The 12,618-nt window shown below is 31.4% G+C and overlaps 1 protein-coding gene across 22 annotated transcripts; it reads left to right on the top strand.

Annotated features, from left to right (window-relative positions):
- The first annotated feature begins 5,881 nt into the window (after positions 1 to 5,881).
- Positions 5,882 to 10,813, top strand: LOC107915239 (uncharacterized). 22 transcript variants are annotated; one of them, XR_005917481.1, is made up of 7 exons: positions 5,882 to 6,819; positions 6,905 to 7,097; positions 7,250 to 8,199; positions 8,288 to 8,343; positions 9,931 to 9,971; positions 10,474 to 10,595; positions 10,707 to 10,813. XR_005917481.1 is itself a non-coding variant. In XM_016844404.2 (3 exons), exons 1-3 carry the CDS (start codon positions 6,397 to 6,399, stop codon positions 7,858 to 7,860), a joined length of 1,227 nt encoding a protein of 408 aa, XP_016699893.2. In that variant the 5' UTR covers positions 5,882 to 6,396; the 3' UTR covers positions 7,861 to 10,813. The 22 variants fall into 22 exon arrangements, 2 of the variants coding, with proteins under 2 accessions (XP_016699893.2, XP_016699914.2); XR_001689243.2 differs by having other exon boundaries at positions 10,474 to 10,813; XR_005917480.1 differs by having other exon boundaries at positions 7,250 to 8,343.
- The last annotated feature ends 1,805 nt before the right edge of the window (positions 10,814 to 12,618 follow it).

Raw genomic sequence — 12,618 nt, 5'->3', positions numbered from 1 at the left:
ATACAATAATTGGAGTATTTGTGCATTTAGCTATTAAAGTTAAATGTTTATTTATATTTGATTTGGTTGGTTTAATATTAATGTTAAAATGAATAATGTTTGCTTATGACTTACTAAGCTTAAATAGCTTACTGTGTGTATGTTGTTCTTCGTTTTATAGATTTTGGAAGTTGGTTACGAGCTCGGGGATCGTCAGAGAAGATTATCACACTATCGACTCCTCTCGGTATTTTGTAAATTTTGAATTCGATCTTATGGCATGTATAGCGTAGCTGAAATGCTTGAATTTAGATTATGTAATATTAAGCCATGCGAAAATGGCTTAATTTTCTTGTTTGTGTTCGGTTTTGGGCTGAATTATGGTTTAAGCATACTTTAATCATGGATTAGTATTTTATGGTTAGTATTTATATGGTAATGTATATATATATGTGCATGGTGGTTTCATTCAAGTGTTTCGGTAATTATGTGGTTGAAGTAATTAAGTTGTTATATTCATTAAGATAAGTAATGTTAAGTTAAGTGTCTAAGTTATGTATTATATATGAAATATATATGATTTGGTTGGATTTAGTAGTTAAGTGAATATAGGGGATGATTTATAAATTGAAGTATGCTTGTAAATGTTGGTGATTAATTACGTTTGGCTTATTGATAGAGTAAATGAATGTATATGCTGTCAAATTTTGATAAATAAATGTAGTCCAATTATATATGTATATGCTGTCAAATTTTGATGTACAAATGCAGTCCAATTATATATGTATATGCTGTCAAATTTTGATGTATAAATGCAGTCCAATTATATATGTATATGCTGTCAAATTTTGATGTACAAATGCAGTCCAATTATATATGTATATGCTGTCACATTTTGATGTTCAAATGCAGTCCAATTATATATGTATATGCTTTCAAATTTTGATGTACAAATGCAGTCCAATTATTTATGTATATGCTGTCAAATTTTGATGTATAAATGCAGTCCAATTATATATGTATATGCTGCCAAATTTTGATGTATAAATGCAGTCCAAATTTTGTATATATGCTGCCCAAATTTTGGTGTGAAAATGCTATCTAGTTTGGTATATAAATGCTGTTCAAATTGATGTATAATAGTTGTCCAAATAGGGTAGACCACCTATGTTGTAATATGTAGTATAGTTAGTAACTTGAAATGAAATATGTGTACAAATAAATGTTTGGATATATGCTTGGATTTTGATATATAATCATATATGTTTGGAAATGTTTTAAGAATTTGAATGATAATAAATTTTGATTAGGTAAATGATAATGATATGGTTGAAATTTTGAGACATGGTTAGTATTTGTAATTTGATTTATGATGCATGTTTGATTTTAATTGGTTATGTGTTTATATATATATGTATATATATATATATGGAATGAAATTTCGTGGTTGAGTTAGTATAATTTATAAAAAAAAATTGAGTTGGGTTTTGATCTGTAATGCCTCGTAACTCTAATCCGGCGACGGACTTGAGTTGGGGGTGTTACATCATCCCTCCGAAAACACGCCTGGACACCACTTGCTGAGCCCGAAGGCATTACATCCACTCCCAGTATCATGCCAGAATCATTGTAAATATAACATGATAATCCACAAAAAATGTTGGACTTCAGTATATTCAGTGGACAGTATCAAGTCAATAATCATCATCTTATCAGAAGCTAACCCCATACCACGCGCATTATAACTTATTGGCATGCCAGTTGTACTCTATCCTACGTTCATTCGGCTCAAAACATATCATCATTTAACATCATTCGAAACAAATACTTACTCAATTCATAACCAATTTCACAATCAATATAACATTTCAAATTATACTAAACTAAACCGAACGAATTTACCAGAGCTAAACTATAGAGATAGTAAAGTTCAGGGGCTTGTCAGCAACTTTCCTTTTTCCTCGATTATCTACTAGTTCTTGATTTATAAAGTAATTTATCTCAATTCATTAGCCTCAATTTCATATAATATTCAATTTAATGCATTTGACTTCCTATTTACAATTTTTCACATTTGCCTCAAACTTTTACATTTTATACAATTTAGTCTCTAAACTCAAAACATTCAAATTTATCACAAATTTATAAATTTTTATGCTACCCAAATTTCCACTCATATTCGTATAGCCCATAATTATTCAAAATTCACAATAATTTCATGTCAATTTTAATATTTTATCAATTCAATCTTTTAACTAAAAACTAACTAAAATCACTTTACAAAATAGTCTTCATCAACAACCAAGATTAATATTCTACCATTAAACTTAAAAAAACACACCAAACTCATCAATGGTATCCTTCCAAAACATTTAACAGTTTTACAAATGAACCCCCGGGTTAGCTAGATTAAACTAAAACGATTACAAAAATATAAAAATTACTAAGAACGAGTGAAAATAAGCTTACATGCAAAGAAATGGACAAGACCAAAGCTTCCTTCTCCCTAACAATGGTGTTCGACGATGGAATGAGAGAAAGAAGAAGATGATACCACCTAATTTTTGTTTTCAACTTATATTCATTTTATTTTAACCTATTTAATTAATTCAAAACATATAAATTATAAAAACACTAAAGTTTAGCCGGTCATTAACCTTAACAATGGCATAATTTCCCTATGAAACCATCCACTTATACATTCATAACCAATTATCATACAATCCCTAATAACAATTACTATTTCAACTTTTACGATTTAGTCCTTTTTACTTAATTAACTATCTAAACGTTAAAAGTACCTAACCAAATTTTAATACAACAAATGACATTGTAAATATTAACTAATTAATTTTATGAACTCACGCATTGAAATTATGGCCCCGAAACCACTAGAAAACGGACTGTTACATGCCAGTAGCTTTAGAATTCCACATTGTTTCAATTTTTTTATTTTTCTTTTCAGAAGTGATAGGAACATAAGGGTGACTGGAATCATGGTAGGTTATAGTTAGACAAGCATATTTATATAAAAAGGGTTTGGAGGTAGATTTCCCTTGCACATAAAATTTATTGTTAAAATAATATATTGTATAATTATATATTTTATATAATCATTAAATTTAAACTTTATAAATTTGACTAATTATTAATTTTTCATATTTGTTATGCAAACATAATCCTTGTATTAAAATATATTTTATATTCATAATTAATATTATTTAAACGTATTTAAATTTATAATTTAACGTAAAAATTTCATATAAATACTTTTATTGTTAATAATTTTTAATATAATTATATAATATTTATAAATGCCTTTTTCATAAATTGAATAATTTTCATTTATTTATATTTTATTTTTAATTTAAATATTATCATATAATTATATTTATCCTCAATGTCTATTTAGTTATAAATTTGAGTATTTTGGGTTTAGGATCATAGCTATCTCAGACCTAAATCATTCTTTGCTTAAATTTTTATGGGCTCAACGTCGGTTTTCTTAGACTTTAATAAGCTAAAGCTCAAATTCTTTTAAGCTCTAATTTATTTAGCTCAAATTTTCTAGGAATTTCATCGTTATAAATTTAGATTTTTTTCGGACTCAAATTATTAAGGGTATACTTTTGGGCTTAATCCTATTTTGTCGACTTTACAATTGTGTTTGGAATTTTTTTTATTAAAAAATTATACATAAACATTTATAATTAAATTCAAATGATATTCACTATTATTAAATAGTAAATTTGGATTTGCCCAAATAAAACAATAAAGATAACAAAAATTTAAGCAATAAGCATATGGCATGGGGTTAAAGTAGCAAAAGATTTTAGAATTAGACCGATAATTAAATCAAATAAAATTAATTCGATTAGTTTATTCATTTTAGTTAAAAATTTATTTAAAAATATATTAAAAATAAAAAATCAATTTAATTATCGATTCAATCCACCTAATCTTTTATTTCAACATTAAGTGGTGGAATTTATATTCATTTGTCTACAAAGTCAAGTGAAGAAAAAGAAAATCCTAACTAGGGTGATAGGGTAAAACTAAGACCAAGGTTGGTGGATTGAAATAAAGAGTAGGCAGTTACCAAAATAATGATAATAAATTAATAATTATTTGCTTTTGTGGGTTGCCCTTTTTTCTCTTTTCCACTCCACACTCTCTAGACTTGGAATCGATATGATATCTGACCATGTTGTACAACCCAAATGTTGCGGAAGGCACATCAATATTATCGGCACTAAAATGCACATACCCTTGGCTTTCTTGTGGGGTCCACACTGTGAAACTCACACATCTTACCTCGGAGGTTTTTTTCAATTTCATTTGTAGCCCTTAAATTGAGGAGATATCATTTCTTAACAAGGCCCATAATGAGAGAGATGTGTGTTGGGATCAAAACACATGGCTCTCCTTTCTTCTCCTTGGAGCCCCCACACAATCATATATCAATGGCCCATCACATTCTCAATTACTCCCAACTAATCGATTTCATATCAAACATGTAGAAAGAAGATCAACAGTTTGTAAAGGTGGCAGATTGTCCTTCAAAACCAAATATATTTTAAACAATAATCAACCCAATTTTAATAAAATTCAATAACATTATTTTATAAGAAGATATATAAATATGAATACATGCATTTCACACCTATATTATTCATACAAATATAACAATTGATTTTCTTCTTTTCTAATAAAAAAAATGTGCCATTTAACCCCCAAATCACAATTTTTAAAATTAAAATGATTAAATTGTATTTTCTTTTATTTACTGACAACTTTTTAAGCAATTTTTTGTTTTGACTTTGAAAAAAAAAGAGAGAGAAAGATTAAATCGATTTGACTACATAAAATTTTAATAAAAATGTTACGTGTCATGTGGGACATCAAATAAAACTTATTTGCAAAAACTTGGAGAAAATATGTATGTATTATCCTATTAATATTATAATTTATACACAAACCCCCATCTCACTCCATCAAATACAATCCATGTGTTTTGATCAAGTTTGACATTAAGCCCATGTATTTAAAAAATTAAAAATTAATTTTTCAATTTTAAATTTTAAATTTTGAACTAACCATTAAAATTATTAATATTTTTTATCAAAATTTACCATAATAGCATGTTATTTAAACCATAATAAGGCATATGATGGTTAAAAAATAAATATAATATGATGACAATTTTTTTACAAAAAAAAAATACTAACTATTAGGATATTTAAATTGAAAAATAAATGACCTCTCATTCGTAACCCAAACAACTCGTGTCCACCTTAATCCGAAACGACATCAGGTAACTGGTTTAATGCATCAGAAGGAAAAGTCCACTGATTTCCCTATTTAGCCCCCCACAGTCTTCCCGTTTTACTTTAACACCCCCCTTTAATCCCAATAAAACCAACTGTCATTGATTTGTGGGCCTCACCTTTTCCCATGTACTTGTACTTTCCAGTTTTAACCTCCACTATCACTTTCCCATTACTTTACCATAATTTCCTGAAAAGACTATCCTACCCACACTCTCATTGCTTTTTCCTAGTCATGATGACTATTGACGTAACAAATTAACCACAACCTTTGAGGTCCAATTAGGTAATTTTATCTAAAGACTATATATTAAAATAACCCTATTAAATTAACTTCACTAATTCACAGCGCCTGAGTACCATGGGACTCCATCACGGAAACCGGTACCTTATCGTCACGCTCCTTTACGTGGCATCGTGTAAACACCACTAAAAACGAACCGGGTTCACGGTTCAACACGTAGCCCAAATTCAACGGATTAAATATTTCGCCACGTAGGTCTTCAAAAATTTGTCAACAGGTCCACGTCAGAGATCCCACCCCTCCACCCTTTATAAAGCCCTGGACCACTGCCCCTGCTAACAGTCTCATCTCGTTTCCATTTTCTGGCCTTTTCACCACCTCTTGTTTCATCGGTTTTTTTCTTAATTCTCGTTCTCTTCGCCGGCGAGTTGTTGCCGGAAAAATGGACTCGCTGGTCACTCACAATCTCGCTTGAATTCCCATGGCAATAACATTATGTTCTCGGGCTGTTGCGTGTTTCGGTAACTTTAACCGTATCTGAAAAAAAAAGGTGAAAAAGAAAAAGAAAAAAAAAACTCGTAAGCAAAGCGACTCTACTTAGCAGAGTTATGAAGTTATTCCATCCCTTGTTTGGCAAATGAGAAGCAAATAATTGTATATTATAATCAATGTTAAGACTTAAGAGTCTCGTGTCTTGATTAACTGCATTATTTTTTGTCTCTCCAACATGAATTTCTGTGTCAATTGCGTGTGCTGATCTCATCAGAAAGAGAAGAATCAACGAGAGTTTGAAGTGTTGCCGTAGTAAAGGTAGAAGCGGCTTTGTTTTTTTGAAGACTGAGAAACATGCCTTTCCCAATGAAGATCCAGCCGATCGATTTCAACACGCTAGAAGAGGCAGCGCTGCCGCGGTCGGAAACAGTAAAGCCGTTGGTGAAATCGCGGTTCAAGCGGCTGTTTGAACGGCCGTTCCCTAGCGTTCTAAGAAATTCCACGACGGATAAGATCGGTACCGTCGCCGCCGATGAGCTCCCTTTAAGCAAGGAATGCGCCGGTGAGTTCGAGCCGAGCTCTGTTTGCTTGGCTAAGATGGTTCAGAATTTCATAGAAGAAAACAACGAGAAACAACAATCTTGTGCAGTTAGATGCAGCCGTAACCGCTGTAACTGCTTCAACCGTAACTGCAGCGACAGCTCCGAAGACGATATGGATAGTTTCTTTGGTGACTCCAATCTTAATTCTCCCGCTGAAGCATCTGAAATCCTAAAGGTATTACAATATTTTCCGCCTTTTTCCTTAAATTGTAAAATTGTAGCTTATTTTTTAAATGTGTAGCTCATCTTTTATGGAACAGAATTTGATTTGTCCTATGAGTGTGAGTGAAAAGATTTTATTGGCGGATACGGCGAAGATTGTGGAGAAGAACAAGATCTGTAAGAGTAAAGATGATTTTTGCAGGAAAATGGTCACTGATGGATTACTGACCCTTGGATATGATGCTTCTATCTGCAAATCTTGCTGGGAAAAATCTCCCTCTTGCCCCGCCGGTACTTTCTTTCTCCCTTTTTATTTGTATTATTAACCCGTCTTCAAATTTGTCATACAGATATTTATGCTAGTATCCGATTCCTATGCTAATGGCTTGATTTCATTTTATTTTAACAATTTAGAAATAATAACACTTTCTATTTTTGTTTAGCAGGGGAGTACGAATACATAGACGTGATAATTGAGGGGGAACGATTGTTGATCGACACCGATTTCAGATCAGAGTTCGAACTCGCCCGATCAACGAAGACTTACAAATCAATCCTCCAAATGCTTCCCTTCATCTTCGTTGGCAAAGCTGATCGTCTCCAGAAGATAATTGTTACTGTTTCCGAGGCGGTAAAGCAATGCCTGAAGAAGAAGGGAATGCATATTCCTCCATGGCGAAAGGCCGAGTATATCAAGGCCAAATGGCTTTCTCCTTATAATCGAATCACGCCTTCACCTTCACCTTCACCTTCACCTTCACCTACTCCAACATCAACATCTATAACCGGAACGCTCAAAGCATTTGAGCTTGATCCCAAAGCTAAAGAACAATGCCAACCTTTGTTTGAATTGAATCCTGAGGGTAAAAACTCCGTGGACGATGCTGATTTGGGGGAACCCATATTTGCTTTGTCGGAGAGTTCTGAAGAAGAACGGAATGAAAAAAATGTGAAGAAAGAAGAAAGGAAGCCACCTCAGATAAATCCCAGGAGCTCACAGATTGGGGTTAAGATCGTGGCTGGTTTGGCTTCAGCAGTTGAAGATGAACAATAAATTTTGGACTATTTTTTTCTTTTCTTTTTTCTCTTTTACTTTTTTTCCCATTTGGGTTATTGGAAAATCGAATACACTATGGTACATGATTTAACTGTTTGAATCCCCTTCAGTTTTTTATGTAAGGGTTGATCTGATTTTTACTAATATGAATAATTTTTGTTATAAAAATAGTAAAGAACAAAGTGAAAAATATATATTATTTTCCCTTGGTGCCTCTGATTCTTTCTTCCATTTCAGGTTCATTTTTGTATTCTCATGTAATTGTATTCTTGTTGGGGTTTTTTTTAAATATATATATTATCTCTGCAGGTGTGGAACCAAAGCAAAGAGGAAAAGGTCATTTCGCCCCCTTCCATTTCATTTTATATTACAGAATTTATCATTTCCCGATCTTTATTTACTGTTCTTATCTTTAAAGGAGCAGAGGAACTAAATTTTATAATGATGGGAGCAGCATCGTGTGGTCTCGAGCTTTGTGAGGTTAGTCCTGACTCTTAAGCTATTTTTTATTTGCTTCTTCAACTGATTCTTTGCTCATTACATTTTTCTATGCATTATTTTATTTTATTGATGGCATGAAATAATTTTGCAATTATTTGTCTGGCTAGATGGTTTTCGATTAAGCTGCTCCTTTTACCTTACTTTCGCATCATTGGACTAAGTCCATTTCCTAATTACGTTTGCTTAGAAAGATAGATATGTGAACCTAACGGTCATTTGTGGCTGTGTTGGTCGGTGTTAAGATAAAGCGTTGAAATTTTAAAACTTCTATTGACGGTAATTAAAGTTTAAAGGGATATGATTTTGATAGTAATATTTCTTGCTTTAAAAGAATACAAGATAAGATATTCTAATTCCAGATTAATTTGGGTTCATTTCTTGTAGTACAAATTTAATATTTGGTTAATATTGGCTTCTGAATGAAGTTTTCTCATTTCTGTGTATCTAGTAGTTGGGGATTTTCTATATATTTATCCTGACTTTGATTTATTGCCAGATGCCCATATGAATGTGGCCTAGTGCCGGTTGTCTTACCTTTTTCTTTTTCCCTTTTTTTTTTCTTTTATTTTTTTGTCGCCCAATATGAAGGAAAGGATGTGAAACTGAAAACAGCATAATCTCCATTTGAATAATGGATTTTATCTATCAACTGAGTTCGAAGACCTGTGTTAGGTAGCTATTGAGGGGTGGAGCCACCTTGTGGCTTTGGTGGGTGTTATTGGTCCCCTACCTAGAGATTTTAGGAGTCGTGCTTCAGCTCCTACCTTTAGTTAACTGGTCCAAAGATATCCATAAGAATGTGAATTTCTGAAACTGCTTTTACCACAAGTTCCCTCGTTTTAACTTTTTGGATAATTCCCGAATTTAAGGACCTAATTTCACAGTGGGGATAGTGGGAGTGCTGCTTTTTGTAAAAACAAAATGTCTTTTACTTGCAAGTCGGGCAATCGGTTTGCAGTTCTGTGACTTGTGGAAGCTTCCCACCTGCAAGAACATATTAATTTTGTGATCCTGTAATTGTATGTAGTTATTGTTTCGGATATACTTGTTGACTTCTTTTTTCTTTTTCCCCCATATTTCTATAAATATATAAAATTAATTAATAAAATGGATGAAACTGAAACTACGCGCAATTCACAAAAGCAATTATAAATATATTACACAACTTCAACACTTTATATAAATCTATGGTTAATTTTCAAATTAAGCAAATAAAGAAATTAAAAAAAGAAAAGAAAAGAGAAGACATTAAATTTCAAAGCGGAGCAGAATTGGATCTTTCTTTGGTTTCAGTTATTAATTTATGTGCCTCGTACTGATGTAGGGGGAGGTCCACATAGTATCTTGGAAATTGCAGTAGAGGAAGGCCGTTTGATTATATATTTTATTTTAATTAAAAACTCCAGGATCAATCATTACGTTTGAGAAGTGAATGATATAAAGCTGTGTTATTTATTATGTACAAAGTTCGACATTATGCGACATATTATTTTATTTTACATTTATATCTGTGAAAGTAACCTCGCACCTACTCTCTATCTCTTTCTATATGTTGATATGCATCAGCTTTAGGCTGTCGTTGGATGCACAGTGGGTTGGTTTTGCAGGTGACTTTACTTCTTCTTCTTTTTTCTCTCTAAAATATAAAATATGGGATCATAACTAGTTTGTAAAAAGAAAAGACAAATCTGATTCCTTTTATTTTTGTCATAATATTGGTTTTTTATATCTGTCTTTGAGTGTCTTTTATTTGTGGCTCATTCTGTTTTTAGTATTTTAAAGCTTTCATTAAAGATGGAATTTAAAATAAATTAAATTATGATGAAAAAGTTACATTATAAATTAAATATCAAATGAAAAATTATGTTAATAACTTCACAAACACAATTAAAGCTTTACACATAATGTATATATATATTTTCTTTTATTTACTTAAAAGATGAGAATGATAGTGATATAATCCATAGCAAGTGTTGAAAATGAAACCAGAAAGTAGTAATTAAAAGAAGAAAAAAAAAGTATAGGATTAACGAAAATCTTAGCACAAAGTAGTTGGGTTTTAAAATTACTAATATTTTATTTGTTTATTTGGTTCTTGTCTATAAAAAGTCTGGAGTCCCTCCTTATTTTAAGTCAATAAGCAGACTTGCGGTTGTAAAGTCTGAAGAAGAAGATACTCCCTCAAAAAGCTTTCGCATGCAGTAGCAGCAGCGGCATCTGGAAGAAACAAGGTTATAATTTCTATAAATGTTTCTAAATTTTATGTTATTTTTATAAAGGAAATATTAAGTAAAAAAAGGGTACTGTTCTGAATGAATATATCACAATATTGTTTTAAACAGGTTGTATAAAATGAAGTGAAACGACTACTTGTATAGTTAGAAACAAATAATAAGAGAAAGGGTGGGTGGAAGTGTTGTGTCCACTCTCCCTCTCATTTAAGATTTCAGTCTTTCCATGAAGCTCATAAACTCACACTATAAGGTGAATCTCTCATGTTTGTCCTTTTTTGTTCTCACTGCATTTTATTGCTTAACGTTGCCTCCATTATTTTTTTGAAAAAACCCAGATTAACTGTAATATTCCTACTTAGAGCTTAATTATAGGATTACCTAAAAGTTACATACCTAATTATTCATAACATGAATGGTATGGGTCACCTACAACAAAGACTTTTATACTATTTTTTTATTTAATCATAGCCTGTAGTATTTATCACTAAAAGAACTAGAAAAATTAAGAATATTTTTAAAAAGAGGATGGATTTTCGAATATTTATAAATATAGTTTAGATTGGGTGAAAGAACCAAACCTTGACCTTGGCCTCATGCACAAGTAACCCACCTTCCAACCATTTTATTACTTTTTCTAACACGCAAATGTTTTGGCCAATTGGAATTTATTTTTCGATTCACATTACTTAACCTTCAAAATGTTTTTATACTCTACCCATTGGAATCCTTATATGTCGATCTCTTGTCGTAAGCAAATATATTTCAATTTTTTACATATTCATATTTCCTAATATATGAGCCTAAAGCATATGGTAAATAAATTTCCGTAGCTCTGTTACCTGTGTGTATTTACAATATATTGTGTTATATTAAAGTGATATGTTTGCTTAAAAATATTTATAATTTTTTTACGGGCACCACTAAACACAAGGAATTGCTATGTTTGCATAAAGAACAAACTGAACCCTACGTTTGGGAATTAATAATTGATATGATATGGCTTCCTTGAACTCATCAGTTGGTATTTATTGGACTATGATGATGGGTTTCGTCTCTAATAAAGGTGATTGCACACAGGAAACGCTTTTCAATGTTTATATATTTCATTTACTAGGTTATCTACAGTTTCACTAAGATCGGTTGAGTCTAGTTGCGAAAATGGCTCCCAACCAACCACTCCCAGCTCATAAATGACAAGGCTCAATGTTTGGTACTTCTAAATGACCCAGTTTATCAAACCAAATTCCTATTACGCTTAATCAAAGTATATTATTCTTTGAGGGGTACATCATGAAATTATTTGTTAAATTGCAGCCAATAACACCGTTTGTGATAATTTTTTTATTATAAAGTATGGGTGCATTTAGTAATTTAGTTTATTTTGGTATTAATATTTTTTTCACTTTTACTTAATATTAGTATGCATAAACTAAAACCATTACAAATCAGCTTGAAATGATGTGAGAAAGAAATCAGGGGTGAAGCCAGAAAATTTTTTTTAGGGGGTTCGAATAAAATTTTAACTTTTAATAGTCTATATCTTTATAATTTTGAAAGGATTAAATCAAATTTTTATAATTTTAGAGAGGGCAAAGTGTAATTTTACATTTACTAAGCCTAAATAGCAACTTTCTATTTTAGGGGGTCTGGGCCCCTACCAACCCCCTAGATTCGCCTCCAAAAAAAACAGTGAAGAATCATGCAAAATCTCTTCGCATATGCATTAACCTGCATTCAATGTTTTCTGTTTGTACTAACCAACTACGCATTAACAAACAAACTAACAATAACTGCTTGTAATTAACTATTTCTAATTGATTAACAATTGAATTATTTACACTCTTCCGGAGGGTGAAAAACATCTTTTACCCCCAACTTGGAAAGTAGATAACTGTGTTGTTGAACTCCTAGTGCTTTTGTCATAATGTGTGTTAATTGCTCCTTAGCACATGTTGCATTTGTGTCAATCCTTGTTATATCTTCTTTCTTATAAAATGACAATCTATTTTAATATGTTTTG

This window comes from Gossypium hirsutum, chromosome D08 (assembly GCF_007990345.1).
Source record: "Gossypium hirsutum isolate 1008001.06 chromosome D08, Gossypium_hirsutum_v2.1, whole genome shotgun sequence".
In the NCBI taxonomy this organism is placed as follows: domain Eukaryota; kingdom Viridiplantae; phylum Streptophyta; class Magnoliopsida; order Malvales; family Malvaceae; genus Gossypium; species Gossypium hirsutum.
Note: the sequence above shows the minus strand (reverse complement) of the source record. Positions and strands in the feature narration are given on the sequence as shown.

Excerpts from the sequence above, each read along its gene's own strand:
- LOC107915239 (XM_016844404.2), top strand. The coding sequence starts at position 6,397 with ATGCCTTTCCCAATGAAGATCCAGCCGATCGATTTCAACACGCTAGAA. Across the intron at positions 6,820-6,904 it reads AAGCATCTGAAATCCTAAAG|AATTTGATTTGTCCTATGAG; the intron begins GTATTACAATAT and ends TTTATGGAACAG. Across the intron at positions 7,098-7,249 it reads ATCTCCCTCTTGCCCCGCCG|CAGGGGAGTACGAATACATA; the intron begins GTACTTTCTTTC and ends ATTTTTGTTTAG.